The sequence below is a fragment of the Periophthalmus magnuspinnatus genome, chromosome 2, assembly GCF_009829125.3.
Source record: "Periophthalmus magnuspinnatus isolate fPerMag1 chromosome 2, fPerMag1.2.pri, whole genome shotgun sequence".
Taxonomy (NCBI): Eukaryota; Metazoa; Chordata; class Actinopteri; order Gobiiformes; family Gobiidae; genus Periophthalmus; species Periophthalmus magnuspinnatus.
This window is the reverse complement of record NC_047127.1, coordinates 2225419-2242942: the sequence shown is the minus strand read 5'-3', so window position 1 is coordinate 2242942 and position 17524 is coordinate 2225419. Positions and strand designations below refer to the sequence as shown.

General features: G+C 44.0%; 1 protein-coding gene and 1 long non-coding RNA gene across 3 annotated transcripts in view; both read left to right on the top strand.

Annotated features, from left to right (window-relative positions):
- xirp2a (xin actin binding repeat containing 2a) overlaps positions 1-15648 on the top strand; it is a 91467-nt gene extending 75819 nt beyond the window's left edge. For both annotated transcript variants that reach the window (XM_055227282.1, XM_055227279.1), the window contains exons 7-9: positions 2106-2209; positions 4399-13561; positions 15521-15648. In XM_055227282.1, coding sequence (XP_055083257.1) covers positions 2106-2209; positions 4399-13561; positions 15521-15615 — 9362 coding nt within the window. In that variant the 3' untranslated portion in view covers positions 15616-15648. The remainder of the gene's footprint in view (positions 1-2105; positions 2210-4398; positions 13562-15520) is intronic.
- LOC129456868 (uncharacterized) overlaps positions 1-17524 on the top strand; it is a 118034-nt gene that overhangs the window by 79798 nt on the left and 20712 nt on the right. The window lies entirely within an intron of this gene.

The window sequence follows — 17524 nt, the reverse complement described above, 5'->3', positions numbered from 1 at the left end:
GGTTTAGTCCTGCTTTAGTCCTGGTTTAGTCCCGGTTTAGTCCCGGTTTAGTCCCGGTTTAGTCCCGGTTTAGTCCCGGTTTAGTCCCGGTTTAGTCCCGGTTTAGTCCCGGTTTAGTCTTGGTTTAGTCTTGGTTTAGTCCCGGTTTAGTCCCGGTTTAGTCCCGGTTTAGTCCCGGTTTAGTCCCGGTCTAGTCCAGGTCTAGTCCAGGTTTAGTCCTGGTTTAGTCCTGGTTTAGTCCTGGTTTAGTCCTGGTTTAGTCCTGGTTTAGTCCCGGTTTAGTCCCGGTTTAGTCCCGGTTTAGTCTTGGTTTAGTCCCGGCTTAGTCCATGTTTAGTCCTGGTTTAGTCCTGGTTTAGTCCTGGTTTAATCCTGGTTTAGTCCTGGTTTAGTCCTGGTTTAGTCCTGGTTTAGTCCTGGTTTAGTCCAGGTTTAGTCCTGGTTTAGTCCTGGTTTAATCCATGTTTAGTCCATGTTTAGTCCTGGTTTAGTCCTGGTTTAGTCCTGGTTTAATCCTGGTTTAGTCCTGGTTTAGTCCTGGTTTAGTCCCGGTTTAGTCCATATTATAAAATGACTTAACGTTACAAGAGTCAGTTTTGTTTTCTGTTGAATCTTTATTTTCTGTTCGTGCTTAAAGTTTTTCAGAATCTGAATTAAATACTTTTGTCTAGAGGAAACTAGAATTTGAAGATTTCACTGGTTTTGGGACAGTCCTGGTCACAAGACAATTTAACTTTAATTCAGATCTATTCTTTAAACTTTTTCAGTTTTTATCCACGTTTCTCGTCGTTTCTTCTCATTGAGCGTCTGAAGTTTTATTTGGACTGATTCACGTTCGAGTTTAATCTTATTTTCAAGACGCCATTTTGTTTTCCCCTCCACTGTGACGTCCGCACTTCCTTCTCCAGTTTTATTTTCTTAATCGTCACGTCATCATTTTGCTCCATTTTTTTATTTTATTTTTTTAAATCGCTGCTCTAGTGTGACGTGCATCTGTCCACAGGGGGCGCCGACAGCTTCACGATTCTGACATTTACGGCGACGTCAGCTCCTATTGGACACCGCAGTTTTCTAACGTGAACTCGGCTTGAACTGTTTCTTTTATTAAGTCGTTTTAGATGAATATTGTGATTTAAAACGTGTAAATTACAACTTAACCTCCTGAGACCTGGTGTCCTCATCTGTGGACAACACATTTTGGGTTGTTTAGGCCACAGTGCAAATTTTTAGAAGAACAGCAACAAGAACATGCTCAATTTTGAGTAAGAGTTTAGAATATTTACTTATTTTTGATATTTATTTATTTATATTTTATTTTTTAATTTATTTTTTTTATTTAATTTATATTTTTATTTAGTTATTTATTATTTTATTTTATTATTTTTTGTTATTTTTTATTTAATCTTTTTATTTTATTTTGTATTTATATATATTTTTTTTTATTTTATTGTATTTTAATTAATTTATTATTATTATTTATTTATTTTTTATTTAAAGGCATATGTCACCCAAATGAGACACATTGTTACAAGAGGCACATTTGTTTCTCATTTTGTTTTTTACACAAAATATACGTGAAAAAATTTAGTTTTTGCAAATAAAGTCTTGCAAGGAGGATAACAGATGAGAACTATAGAGAAACAAGCTCAATACGACTGATTTAAATACGAAAACGAGCTAACAGCGGCGTAAGTAAACGATCTACACCTAAATAATCGACTTGAAATGAAACCTATCTATAAAAAAACCCGTAATATCTTCATTTCTGCCGCGTCCCTGCTCTACTTTTTAATCTAATTCAGACGCTAAATCACAGCAGCCGTCCTGTCGTGTAGATTAACGCTGCCTCCTACTGGGACGGAATGAAAAATGCGCCGTCAAAACGAGGCGGAGGGTTGATGAATTTCCGCGCAGAGCAGAGCAGCGAATCTAATCAGGCCAAACTCGCGAAGGTAAAAATATTGCAAACTGAAAATTGGCCAATCACGACCGCGCGGTTTGAGAAAATGAAACTGAAACTCCTCGCGCTTTTAATAGTTTATTCCTCTTCCTCTTCTCTGTGAATGACTTAATGAGGCTTCTTCTTCTTCTCGTGTCTAATTCAGTTACTCTCGTCGGAGGAGAGGACCTACCGAAGGTTTCGACTCAAGCTTTGAAGCAGCAGTACGAGAAGACGATCGAGGAGGCGGCGCCGGCCAAAGAAGTCAAGGTAACGACGTAATAAAATAAATAAATAAATAAATAAATAAAGCGTGTGTTTATGTAAAAAGACCGAGCGTGTATCAGCGGGAAAGATGTAGGAAGTTCCATTTCATAAGTTTGTCAAAAGGATTTCGCTCGTGCCATATATCCATCGTGTTTTTACATGTTTTCATCCTAAATTAGCGATAAAATCCAGGTCTTTCAAAATAAAATAACTTCCTTTTCACCACATGAGTCAAATAGTTGTCCTCAAATTTGCATAGATGTAAAAAAAATATATATATATAACTGTATGACTGACATTTTAATGCAGTCATGTGTTTGAATTTACCTCGTCGCGGGCCGTATAAAATGATGCGGCGGGCGATATTTGACGCTGCTTGTTCAAATTATTATGAAATACAAACTGAAGTCGTGCTTCAGCAAAAACCAGAGTTTACTCCACTCAAACACCTTTTTAGACACTTTTTAGACACTTTTTAAGACAATTTTTAGACACTTTTTAGACACTTCTTAGACACTTTTTAGACATGTTTTAGACACGTTTGACACTTTTTAGACACTTTTTAGACTTTTTAGACACTTTTAATACACTTTTAAGACACGTTTTAGACAATTTTAAGACACTTTTTAAGACACTTCTTAGACACTTTTAGACACTTTTTAGACACTTTTTAGACTTTTTAGACAATTTTAAGACAATTTTTAGACACTTTTTAGACAATTTTAAGACACTTTTTAAGACACTTCTTAGACACTTTTAGACACTTTTTAGACTTTTTAGACACTTTTTAGACAATTTTAAGACACTTTTAATACACTTTTAAGACACGTTTTAGACAATTTTAAGACAATTTTTAGACACTTTTTAGACAATTTTAAGACACTTTTTAAGACACTTCTTAGACACTTTTAGACACTTTTTAGACTTTTTAGACAATTTTAAGACAATTTTTAGACACTTTTTAGACAATTTTAAGACACTTTTTAAGACACTTCTTAGACACTTTTAGACACTTTTTAGACTTTTTAGACACTTTTTAGACAATTTTAAGACACTTTTAAGACACTTTTTAGACACTTTTTAGACAATTTTAAGACACTTCTTAGACACTTTTTAGACACTTTTTAGACAATTTTAAGACACTTTTAAGACAATTTTTAGACACTTTTTAGACACTTTTTAAGACAATTTTTAGACACTTTTTAGACACTTCTTAGACACTTTTTAGACTTTTTAGACACTTTTAAGACACTTTTAAGACACTTTTAAGACACTTTTTAGACAATTTTAAGACACTTCTTAGACACTTTTTAGACTTTTTAGACACTTTTTAGACACTTTTTAGACACTCTATTATAAGTGTCCAGCAATAAACTGACCAGAACTGAAGAAGCAGCCAAACGTTTTCACTCCTACAACGTTTAGTCCAGTTACAGATTTAAATTTATCTTTTACTACGGATAAAAAACTGAGGAATTACACATCTTCATGCCGTATATTCACAAGGAACTAATTTAGTTTTGAAAGACCTGGCTTTTGTTCCTAACGCAGGATTAAAACAAGTAATAAAAACAAGATATTTTTCCTCTTTCATGCTCAAAAGTTAAATTTTAATTACACTGAGGAAATTGTACGATTGCTCATTGAGAATTAGATGAACTTCGTGTTTTGTTTGCACGTTTTATAAGATTTGCATAGTTAATCATATGTTTTGCAGACAGTTTCCTGGATAAATTGCTGTGTGGGAGTTTTATTTTACTTTGAAAATTATCCCTAGGGACCCGTACGACACTATTTTCTATATTTAAAGGTCCAATATTACGCAAAATGAACTCTTGTGAGTGTTTAGCATTAAAAACAGACCTGGAATTGTGTTTTTTTTTTTTTTCATTCATACATCTTCCTCTCTAACTGGAAACACTCTGTTCCACCTTGTGATGTCATGCGGTGATACAGGAAGTGTTTTTAAACTCAACAAAACACAACTCCCGGTTCGTTTTTGAGGACGATTTAGCTTTATAACATGACTAAACGCTCAGAAGAGTCCATATAAGACCTTTAAATATGGAATCTACTCTTAATATTTACATTATAATTATTAATATCATGAATAATATTGTATTGTTTTTGTTTTTAAATGCCTGACACATTTATACTTCTCTTTTTCTATCCTTTACACTAACAAACTACAGGTTGACGTCGATTTAAACCAGTTTCAATGGGCTCCGGTTAAACACTCGTCTGAATCCGCAGTTACAAAAACGTGTGAGTCGTCTTCTACTGTCAAAACATCGTCCGCCACGTTTGAAGGCGAGGACGGCTTCCCTCCGCCGCCGCCTCCGCCAAACTTTGAGCAGGTCTCGGTGGAGTCCAGCAAACAAACCGCGCAAAGTAAAGCTATGAAAGAGCAGTACTTTAAACAAAAGAGCTTGGCGGAGTTAAAACGGCTTTACAAACACATTAACCCAGACGTGCGCAAGAATTTGGAAGTCGACTTCTCGACCCAGCTCAGCGAGGCCGAACGGCAGCATTTGGAGAGCGGCGAAATGACGGGGGACGTCCAGCAGGCGTGTTACAGGTTCGAATACGAAGGAAACAGCGAGTGTTCAAGCCCGGACCGAGAATCCGTGGAGTGGGATGAAATTCTCAAGGGGGAAGTGCAGAATCGACGTTGGCTGTTTGAAAATCAGCCATTAGATGCGATAAAAGACGACACCCCGGATGAGAATGAAAGAAATATTAATCAACAGGAAGTTATATCGGGTAAAGACGTCAGATTAACGGCTTGGATGTTTGAAACGCAGCCCATAGATTCTCTGGGGAATGAGACAACGGCGTCAAACGAGCTAACGGAGAAAAATGGGGATCTTGCGAGAGGCGACGTGCGTACAGCTACTTGGCTTTTTGAGACCCAGCCACTCGACTATCTTAATAAAATCTACCAAGAAGACGAGTTCGAGACAGATGGGGCGATAACTAAAGATATTACGGGGGGAGATGTGAAGACGGCGAGGTATCTGTTTGAAACGCAGCATTTGGACTCTCTGGGTAAAACTGAAACCATAGAGGAGAGTCACTTTCTCAATCTGAAATCGGAGTTGGAGGAGATTAAAGGGGATGTAAAGACCACCACTCGCATGTTTGAGACGATGCCCATGTGTGTGATCAGGGGGGAGTCCGGGGAGATGCTGCAGATCACAACCATCCAACGCGAGGAGACGGAGAAAGGAGACGTCAAGACCTCGCGTTGGATGTTCGAAACACAACCGATAGATATGATCAACAAAGACCCGGCGACGGTTAAACTTATCTGCGGTATCTCCATGGAGGACAACATCCAAGGGGGCGTCAACAAGGGGAGATGGCTTTTCGAAACAAAGACTCTGGATTCTATTAAGGATGAGGAATGGGAGAGTTCGAAGAGACAAAGGGAGGAAATAATTGGCGCCGATGTGAGGAAGCATTGCGAGGTGTTCGAGACGCAGCCCATGGACACGCTGAAGGACAACACCAACGCTAGGCCGCTACCGTCCGAGGAGATCGTCGGCGGAGATGTTCAAACGGCGAAATATCTGTTTGAAACGGTCCCCATGGAAAATTTGAAGGAGCTGCGGGAAGTGGGGAAGCTGAAGAAAATGGTGGCGTCTGAGGAGGAGAAAGGTGACGTGAGGCATCAAAGGTGGGTGTTTGAGAGTCAGCCGCTGGAGAGTATAAGAGAAGACAAGAAGGAGATCACAAGGACCGTGAATATAGAGGCGCTGGATAAAGGCGATGTGAGCAACTTTAAAGAGCGGTTTGAAACTATGGATTTAAGTAAATGCGACGGGGCTCAAAGAATCCAAGTGGAAGGTGTCACAAGTGGGTCAGTCAAATCCAACACAGTGCTGTTTGAATCCACTCCTATGTACGCCATGCAGGACAGCGCCGGCCATTACCACGAGGTCAAAACCGTGCGGCGTGAGGAGATTGTGAAGGGAGACGTCAGGAGTTGCAGATGGATGTTTGAAACGCGGCCCATTGACGAGTTTAATGAAAGTATTAATACATTTCAGATTATAAAAGGCATTTCAAAAGAGATTCAGTCCGGGGATGTAAAAACGGCTAAGTGGTTATTCGAAACGCAGCCGCTGGACACTCTGAAGTTTGAAGATGAAGAGCGTAAAACTAAAGAGGAAATTCACATCGAGAGGGGGGATGTGAAAACCTGTAGATGGCTTTTTGAAACGCAGCCGATGGACGTGTTGTATGAAAAGGTGGAGAAGAACGAGGCAGATGTGGAAGTGCAGAAGGGCGATGTCAAAACGTGCACTTGGCTCTTCGAAACGCAGACGCTCGATAATATTCGCGATCATACCGAATCGGAAGAAACCATTTTAACCACCTGCACGATGAAGCAAGAGGACATACAAGGTAAAGATGTCCGCCTGGCTCGTTTCCTCTTCGAAACTGAAAATCTCGATAATCTCTCTGGCTCCGATTCTTTCCGTAGAATCACAAAAATTGACATCCAGTCCGGAGATGTTTCGAGGATGAAATATATTTTTGAAAACCAGTCCTCGGACATTATGAGCTCGACTTCGGAGGAAACGATGCAAAAGTTGAAGACGATGCAGGCGGAGGACATCCAACGCGGCAACGTCGTCAACTGCACGTGGAAGTTTGAGACGCAGCCCATCGACGCCATTCGCGAGGACGTGGACGAGACCAGAGAAACGCGGACTGTGACCGACGTGCAGGGCGGCGATGTGGACAAAGGCCGGTTTATTTTCGAAACGTACTCTCTGGATCAGATTAAAGAGGAGTCAACGGAAACGGAAATATCTAAACTTACAAGTATTTTGAGGAATGAGAGGGAGAAGGGAGACGTGAAGAATTATACGATGATGTTTGAAACGCAACCGCTTTACGCCATCCGTGATAAGGAGGGACACTATCACGAAGTAACGACGGTAACAAAAGAGGAGATAATGAGAGGAGATGTGGTGGGGGCTCGGTGGCTTTTCGAGACAAAGCCGCTCGATTCGATTAGGGATTCAGAGGAGGTGTACGTTATAAAAGCAGTAACCGAAGAAGGGGTTAACAAAGGAGACGTTAGCACCGCCAGATGGAGGTTTGAAACACAGCCGCTTGATGAAATTACAGAGGAGATAAAAGAAAGGTCAAAAACTGTCGCCGACATCCAAGGCGGCGACGTCAAAACAAACAAACGCCGCTTCGAAACAGACGACGTTTCTCAAAAGTACATCAGAACCGTAAGCGTGAGCGAGATCCAAAAAGGGGACGTCAGGTCGGCGACGTGGATGTTTGAAACTCGTACGATTGATGAGATCCGAGGAGAGGGGAACGAATATGACGACATGGAGCGGGTGACAAAGGAGGAAGTGATGAAAGGAGATGTCAAACAATCCGTGTGGCTCTTTGAAAAACAGCCCCTCGACAAAATCAAAGAGGACGACGGAGCCGGGCTCGCCGTTACCAAGGAGGCGATTCCACAGGGCGATGTGAAAACGACAACATGGCTTTTCGAGTCCACCCCTTTTCATGACTTTAACGAGAGCTGCGTGGAGAAGAAGGAAATCATGGGCAAAAGCGTCAAAGAAACGCTTGAAGAGCTGTATAGTCAGAAAATGGTGGAATCGCAAGGGATTCTGATAGAAGCTGATGAGATCGGTGATGTGCGCATGGCCAAGTACAAACTGCTGAACCAGGATGCCCCAGAAATTCAAAAGGAAGAAGTTATTCACGGGGACTTGAGCAATATTATGATGAACCTCCTGAACCGCAGGGAGACCACAGAGAGGGCTATAACTATTGACAAGGAGGAGCGGGGTGACATCAACACAACAGTCAGACAGCTGTTCAACCAGGAAAAAGAAATCAGTGTCGAGAAAGAGGAGATTATCTGCGGCGACATTCAAGAGGCCATAAACAATCTACTCAAAAATGAAGGCTCATCCAAGCGTGGCATTCTGATTCAAGAGGATGAGAAGGGAGACGTGAAGATGACTATCTATTCTCTGTTAAACAAAGGCCAGAGCACGAGCATGGAGAAAGAAGACATTATTCAAGGTAATGTTAGCAAAACACTCCATCGTCTGCTTTCAAACTCAGGAGCGGAGGACTCGAAGAAAATAAAAGTTTTAGATACAGAGAGAGGTAATGTTAGTTTTTACTCCACGTGCATCGAATCGGGCGCACTGGATTATCTCAAACAGCTGCAGTGCGACGCAGAAGAGAGCACCGAGAATGTAGAAAAGGAGTGTATAATTGGCGGTGACATCGAAGAAACGAAAATACTGCTGCGAAGAAATCAGCAGCAGATCGGGCGTACGGTAGCAGAGCACGATATCGTTCCTGGAGACGTACACAGCACCGTTAAAGTCTTTATGACCGTGCCCGCCGTTAACTATAAAAACCTGGAAAAACAGGACATTGTTAAAGGTGACCTCAATGCAGCTTTGGATTCTCTGACGCAAGCGATCAACCAGAAAGTCGTTATCGAGAAGGAGGAGGTGGTCAAAGGCGACATCCCTACCACGCTGAGATCTTTAGAAGAAGCCCAGCATCAACCCAAAGAAATGGAAAAGCCGGAAATTGTCAGGGGAGATATCAAAAGTGCTTTAGAGTCGCTGGAAAAATCCGCTGCCGTTAAAACAGAAGCAACAGTTGATGACTTGGTGGCAGGGGACATTAAAGGCACACTACGATCCCTGGAGGAGGCTACGCAAGTTGTGAGAGAGGTGGAAAAAGCTGAGATTGTTAAAGGAGACATCCACACCGCCATGCAAAGTCTGCACGAGGCCACGAGCGAGAAGAAAACTTATCAGCACCAAGTGAGCGAACAAGGGGACGTTAAGGGGACTATACAGCTGCTGCTAGAGCCATCGACTAGCCCGAGAATGCAGCGCAGAGGGAGTATAGAGGGGGATGTTAAAACGTCTATAAAGTCACTCTATGAGGGACAAGAATCGGCGCAGATTGAAAAAGAGGAGGTAGTGAAAGGAGACGTTCAAGGGGCAATCAAATCTCTCATGGAAAGGAAACAATATACTAAAGTAAAACGAATGTACCCAAAGAAGACAAAAGTGAGCGTAAAAAATCCGTCAAAGCAGCCCGAGCGTGAAGCTAAGAGTGAGAGTGGAGCAGCAGTCGATGTGGCCCCCGCTGTGAAAAACCTCTCAGAGAGCACTGAGTCACAGAAGCACGTACACAAGCACAGGGAAAGCAAATTGGTGAAAACAGAGGTAATAACCCAAGAGGAGCAGTCGGCAGCTGCAGCCAAAACAGACGAGGCCTCTCAGAAGACCGACATAAACGAGCAAAAGCCGAAAACAATTCCCCCGCACAAATCACAGGCCCCTAAGCCCATTATGATAAAGCATAAACAAAAAGCTAATAAAGATCAAACAGAGATTAAAGCCACTGATGTGAATTTGATGAAAGAGGAGCACAGTGTGACGCAGACGGTTTCAACAAAGACGATCACACAGGTGAAATCTGCCGTCACGGAAAAGACCATCTCACAGAAGCCGAATGTGACGGAGCAAATGTCGGCTGCGTCGCAAAATCAAACGGAGGAGAGGACTTTGGCACAGAAGCATGAAAAGACATCATCAAAAAGCATCAAAAACGTGAAAAGTGACGGCCATAATCCTGGCCCGAAAGGGAAAAGTTTCATCAAAAAGCCCAAACCAGAAATCCACTTCCCTCCTCCGCCTGTGTCGCCCCCTCCTCCTTCAGAGTCGGAGCTGTCCCTGCCTCCTCCACCCTCGCCCGTATTGGAGAGCCCGGCGTCACCCACATCTACGCCTGGTATGATGAGACGGGACAGCGACCTACCGCCGCCACCCCCTCCTCCGCCAGCCGAATGCGCCAAGTCCGAACCGGAGTTTTTCCCTCCTCCGCCCCCTCCACCTCCCGCGTCTGCCGTCTCCGGGCCCGACTTTCTCCCTCCTCCTCCTTCGCAGCAGGAGCTCAACGCAATGCCCAAGCCTTCTATAGCCAAGTTCGAAAAACCCACCGGCAAGCCTTTATTTAAAGTTCCCAAACCAGTAGAAACGCCAAAGCCCGTGCAAATTAAACCAACATGGAAAAAGAAACAAGAAATCCCTCCTCCCCCGCCTCCGCCTCCACCTACATCACAGCTGCCTCCAGATCAAGAAATATCACTGGAGTGTAAAGAAGAAGCAAAAGTTCAGGAGGTAAAGAAGACGGAAACAAAACAGCATTTTGAAACAAGAAAAGAGTTGCAGTCTGAGTCAACAGCCGTGTCAACAACTAAAATTCCGGCGTGCATCCCAAAGCAAACGCCGAAAGAAAGCCCGCAGCCGCCTAAAAAAGTCTTTCCTCCTCCGTTTAAACTGCCACCAGCCCCCGAGCCCTCCCCGGAACCGCCCAAGCCGAGACCCTACGCTCGCAAATTCAAAACCCCCCTCATGCTCGCGGAGGAGCGTTACCGCCAGCAGAAGATAGAGAAAGAGGAAATGGATAAAAGTACAGTTACGACTCCCACTTCGCCTCCGGTTAATGCGCAAACGTTTACTTCTGTGGCAAGCGCTGAGCAAACTGCGGCGCAAAACGTAGAGAAACAATCTGTATCGCAACTGACAACACAGAAAGAAACGACGATCAAGGTCACTTCTAAAGAGGACGCGTCTACTCATGAGAAAAGCGTTAAGAAAAGTATCGCTCTGGGTAAACCTTCTATTTCAGTCGTAAACAAAAAACTTGCGGCTCCAAATGTGTCGCTAGATAAAAAAGTCTCGTCGGAAAAAATAGTTTCAACTGATGTCGTGGTTAAAAAGAGTCCGACCCCTCCTCCACCCAAACCTCCGACGACGATTTCAACCTCAGAGTCCCACAGGGAAAGCTCCCATACCGAAGTCCAGTCATGTGCTAATGTGGTCACTTCTTCGGTCACGCAGCAGCAGCACTCTATTAAGAAATCTAGCGCCAAGTCTATCTCTACCACACAGAGCGCTGTCCAGGAAAATGTAAATCTTCAAACCCAGGCGACGGTCACATTCAAAGCCGAAGATGTAAAGAATATTAATGCGCCCGTGACACAAGAGGTAAAACCGGCTCCTTCACAACCCACTAAAATCCCAAAGGTAACTCCAAGTTTCAAGGTGAAAACATTTAAGATGCCAGTTGAGAAAAAAGAAGAGAAATCCGTCAGCGCTGCACAAAAGGAGTCGATGAAAAGTGAAGTACAGCAGGAAAAAAGTCACATTATACAGAAAAGTGAGACAAAGGTGGTTCAGGAAAACAACCAGCAGAGGTCAGCAAAAAACGAAATGAGTAAAACCGAAACTAAACTGCAAGAGAAGAGCGATCACGCGACCCAACCTTCAACTAAAGCCGTGGTGGAGGTGCAAGTGAAAAAAGAGACGCGCAAGAACGAGAGCGAGGTGAAGCTGTCGCCATCGGTTACCGTTCTAATGCCCAAGGTGGCTAAGCTAACCGCGAGTCATCAAGGCCAGAGCCACGCGGCCGCCGCCATCTCCCACAGTCAGCAGAGCGCGAAGGCCGAGCACGTTCACAGACACGAGGAGGTGGTGGTGACGGAGAGGGTGGTGCAGAGGCAGGACGCTATTCAAACGCAAAAACAACAAATAAAACAGCAAGGCGTCGAGGCGAATAAAACGCAGATCAAAGCGGCTAAGCTAAGAGGTGAGAGCAGGGATGGTGCGATGAAAGGAACAGAGAAAGCGACTGCGAAAGTTGAAGCTGTGCCAGTTGAAATGACAGATTCAGAGAAATGTAATGCCATGCAGAAGCTGCTAGTTCAAATAAAAGAACTCGAGGGCGCGCCAAGTAAAATCGACGCCAGCACTGTCACGCTGATTATAAACCAACTGCCTAAGTGGATGGCGAGTGCAGATGAAAGAACGAATTTAACCGGAATTGCCAAACAACAAAACAAAAAGAAACTCAGGGAGATGTTGGTTTACATAAAGACTATTGTTAACGCTAAGATGACGTTTTTCGAGCAGAGCGTAACAGTTGAAATACAAAAACAAGAAAAAACAGAGGCCTCAGCTCCACCTCCTCCTCCTCCACCTCCTCCCCCAGTGCCTCAGAAACCAGACAAAAGTTTCACCGGAGCTAAAATTTCCAAAATCTGCATCGGCTCTGCTAAAAGTGAGAAGAAAGTAAGTCAGGAGAAAAAAGTTGTTCAGGAAACTAAAGTTCACCAAGAGGTTGCGGAGTTGGCGAAGGCAGACCATAGCGTGTCCTCTCCTCTCGCTAGCATCCGCACGCCGTCCCCGACTTTTATCAGTATCGAATCGAGGAGAACGGACTCCCCGCTTCGAGTGACCCCATCTCCCCCGCCGTACAAATCCGTTGGAACGCCTCCGCCGCCACCGCGTAAAACCTACACCCCGACATTTACCCGAGCCTCTCCGTCGCCCACCTTGAGCCGCTCCGAGAAGCTGATCAAACTCAGAGACGCGACCTCGAAGCTGTCTCGTGAAATCACACCCCCGCCTCCGATGGTTGAGAGAGAGCGGCGGATCTCCTCCTCGTGTAGCGACCGGGACACGCCCACGAGAAGCGAGCACGGGCTAGTGGACACGACCGAAATGGTGGACTCCATGATGACCGTCAGAGATAAGAAAAGTTTCTTTGAGGAAGCGCAGAAGGCAGAAGTAAGTCGGATGTACGTCAGAAAGGATCCGATCGATATCCCTGAGCGTCTTGGGCCCGATGCCGAGGAAAGCGCCGTATCGAGCGTCCCTCTTGAGATCTTTAAAGACGATCTCCCCAGAGTCGACCTTTCAAAACTCGTAAACCGATTTGAGTCTCCAAAACTGAAACGGTACACTAGAAAAGAGCCTATAGTGATTGTGGAAAGACTCGGGAGCGATCCAGATGAAGTCGAAACGGAAGTTCACACACCTAAAACGGAAGAAATCCCAACTTTTAACGTTAAAGCCATAAAGGACGTATTCGAAACCGGAGAGCACAGTTCCCAAGCGGCGAGGGAGCTTCGGGAGCAGATCGAGAGGCGCGAAACGGAACCAGCGAGCCAATCCTCCGCCACATCTGTCTCCGAGCAGTTCTGCAGCGTTGACGATTTCGGGAACGTGACGAGGGAAACGAGGGGCGCCACTGAAATGCGCAGTGAGAGCTCGGTGACCCGCGGCAACCCCCCGTCCTACGCCGACGTGGTGCGAGGCAAAGTGGCGGATATGGCGTTGCCCCAAGAAGCTTCCACGGAGGAACTTCTCAGGAACTTCCAGCAGTCGTGGGCCCAGAGTCAGGGAGTGTTTCAGAACCTGGACTTCAGCGTGACGCAGCAACGGAGCTCTCAGATTGTGACGCATCATCAGCGGGAGACAGTAGTGACGGGTAAAACTGACGCCTGAAGCATGTGGACTACTGAAGCCGGCTCGGAGTGAACTGAAATAACACTGTTTTTATGTAATCGTTTGAGTTTGACGCTTGTTTGTTTTACAGGTATGAACTGAACAGTGGTGGACGAAGTAAAAGTACAAATACAGACGCAAAAATGTACTCGAAAGTGAAAGTATCCCATGTATATCGATTGAAAACGAGTCATATTTTGGTCAGTAGTAGCGATATGGAGCGATTTCTTAACTTTTTCTGATGAATTTTGGGTGTTTATTTTTGTTTTTCTCGAAGGCCGAAGCTTGAACCCGAAAAATTGAGTCAAAATCAAATCACAGGAAAAGTACTTTTACTTTTCAGTCCTGTTCAAAAACGTAGTGCAGTAGAAAGTCCAGATACTGCTCTCAAATGTGCTCAAGTAAAAGTAGTAAAAGTAAAGTACAAATACCTGAAAATACCACTTAAATACAGGTCTTTACTCCTTCCACCACTGGGTCTGGTTGCTGTGAACTGTTTACAGATCGAACTAACACGTCCCGAGCCCGAATGTGCCGTGTTTTTGTTCAAATGTCTCAATTATAACAGTAAATTTGCACTTTAATAAGGAAGGATGACGAGTGTTTTTTCTAATTACAGTGATTTCTGTGTGTCCTACTGCTTAAGTACTAATTATAAATGAATCTTCAAACAAAGCACTTTTATTACAGTTACTAATTATACCATTAGTGCCGTGAAGCCGTTTTAATGACGGACTTGGCGGAAACATATTCACCGACTGTTCTAATACACAAACAGTTTTCTGTCCATGTTTTAATGTTGTTGTGTCCTTAAAAACAGACCTGGAGTTGTGTTTTTGTTTCATTCTCACATGTTTAACGCACAAACAAACCTGCAAATTTAGGCTGAGCTCTTCCTCTTGAACTGAAAACGCTCTGTTCCACCTTGTGATGTCATCATGGGGTGATACAGGAAGTGCTCCGCTGTGTTTTTAAACTCCACACTCCTTAATTTCTAGAGTCATTTGGATGATTATTTCAGCGCTGTAGTTGGCAATTTCCACCGAACTAAAGGTAAAAGGAGCTTGAAAACTACCACTTCATGACATCACAAGGTGGAACGTCGCGTTTTGAGCTTTGGAGATGTAACAGACTGATAATAAAGTGATAAAAACATGTGTGAATGAAACAAAACACAACTCCAGGTGTGTTTTTGAGGAGATAATAACATTAGAACATGACTTAAAGCTCATGAGTCCATTTTGTGTCATATAGGACCTTTAATATTCAACACAAAATTATGGTTCGTAGTATTTTCATGTGGTCTTATGCTAGTTCTGATATTAAAAAAAGAACTTTTCTAAAAATATCAATTTTTTTCCTATTTATCTACTTTTTTATTTGTATTTTTTCTAGTAATAAAATACAGTGGTTTGTTAAAGGTCCTATATTGTACAAAATTTACTTTAACAAACTTATACTTACTGAAAGGGCCAATATTACGCCATTTTCTGATCTAATGTTACTTATTTTCCTCCCCAAAAACAGACCTGGAGTTGTGTTTTGCTTCATTCACACATGTTTTAATCTGTAACATCTACAAAGCTCAAAACGCTCCGTTCCACCTTGTGATGTCATCAAGTGTCATCGGTTTTCAAGTTCACCGCTGCCTTTTACTTTTAGTCCAGCAGCGATTGACGATTCCAGAAGCTGAAATTATCAACCAAATGATTCCAGTGAAGGCGTAGGAAGTTTAAAAACGCATCGGAGCACTTCCTGTATCACCGCACAATGACATCACAAGGTGGAACAGAGCGTTTTTTTTTCAGTTTGAGAGAAGAACTCAGCCTAAATACGCTGTTTTTTTTCGTCTTTTAAACCTGCGAGAGTCCATTTAGCGTGATGTATGTTTTAATAAAAGATAGTAATTGTGTTTTTTGGTTTTGTTTCTTTCTCTTCGCAGAAAATTCGAGTTCCAGAGTCCGAACTATGCAGGGTGTGTCGGAAGAGAGTGTACCCCATGGAATCGCTGATCGCAGACAAACAAAACTACCATAAGACTTGTTTTCGTTGTGAACACTGCAAAGGCACTTTAAGGTACGGAAGGTTTTATCGACGATGTCTGCTTCTGTTTACGTTTTTCCTCGACTTAACGCGTTTCCGTTTTTGTTTTTTTATACCCGTAGCCTTGGAAACTACGCCTCTCTCCATGGACGAATGTACTGCAAACCACACTACAAGCAACTCTTTAAGTCCAAAGGAAATTACGACGAAGGATTTGGACAAAAGCCACATAAGGAACTCTGGAATAACAAAACCCAGCCAAGCTCTACGGAGATGTCCAAAGCGAAATCGCCATCGACGCAAAGAAAACACGATTCGAAATACCCAAGTAACGCCAACGCGATTGTCGTCAGGCAGGAGAACGGAGTGAAATCGGGGGATGAAATTAGAAAACCGGCCGCGAAGATTTCCGTGGTTTGGCCTCCTCAAACGGACGAGCCGAAGAAGGGATTCTCGCTGGAGGACGAGTTGAAAGTGGTGAAGCCGTCATGGCCGCCGAAAGAGGAAAACGCTCTTCCAAATCAACCCTCATCACGAGAGACACGGGCGCAGGACGGCGACGGCAGCGCGGTCGCAGAGAAAGGGAAGGTTGAAGAAGCTCCGACGACCCATCAGAACGTAGCGTCGGAACAAGAGAGTAATTCCGCCACTTCACAGTCGAACAGTCACGGCGAGATCGGGGCAGAAGTGCGTTCCCAAATGGATTCTGAAGTGCCGCCTGGAGTGGAGGAGAAGGAACAGAGTAAAGTGAACGAGGTTGACAAGACGAGGGCGAAAAGTGCGGAGGAAGTAAACGGACACGGGGGACAGGAGCGAGAAAAGACCCAGGAAGTGATGGACACGAGGGCGACTGAGAGCGAGGCCGTCAAAGTCACGCTGATAGACGAGAGTCCCGCTAATGCTAACGCTAACAATAACAATAACTCGGTATTGTCGGAGTTTGAAAACACGTTTGGCGACTTCGAAAACAGGGAAAACGCTGAAAGTCCGTTGCTCTACATGACAAGCAGTGATTTCGATTTTTTCCAGACCATTGACTGCGACGATTCAAAATGGATGCCAAGCGAAGTGCTGCAGTTGGCACAAAGAGACGACGCCTTTGTACCAGCTCGTGCCAAACACTTTGACGCCACAGACAGCTTTTCCCGCTCGAATTTCTTCGGAGAGACAGACGAGGGAGGGTTCCTTTTCCAAAACGAGGCCACGGAGCCAGAGATTAGCTCGCCCGGCTTCCTCGAGGACATTTTCGCCGGTCTGAGTACAACCGGCTGTGGTGCGTTATCTGATGCAAAGCCCCGCGATGAGAAGCCGACCGTGTCCGCGCTCGATGACCTTCTGGACTTTGGCGTGGATCTGAGAGCGAGCGAAACTAAAGAGCGGGTCGCGACGGGGAACGCCGACGACCCTTTCGCTCTGTGGGCCCACGACGACGACGCCGATGACGAAAGCCTGACGGTGGAGGAGCAGATCAAGAGGAACCGTTACTACGACGACGAAGATGAAAACGAAAACTCATAAATCCAACATTGACTCACAAGTACACGCACGTCTATGGAGAGTTCGCGCGCTCTGGTTTTAATGGGGTCGTTTTTGTACCGGTTTATTTGATATTTTAGCTATTTCTATGCGTAGATGTTTGATGTTGAACGCACCTGGAGTGCCGAGAATAAACACAACGATGTACCTTTTATGTGCCTTGGCAACGTTTCGATATTAATGCCTTTTAATGGTATTTTTTTTCCATAACGAACCCATAGAATCCACATTAATCCACGTTAATTGCAGACTGCGTTTTCTGGCTTTGAACAAATAGCTGTCGGCTTTTCTTTGACTCAAAATAAAGGTTTTTCCATTTATATTTTGTCTCCTTCTTCAAATAAATCTTGAGGCTCTGGACAATATG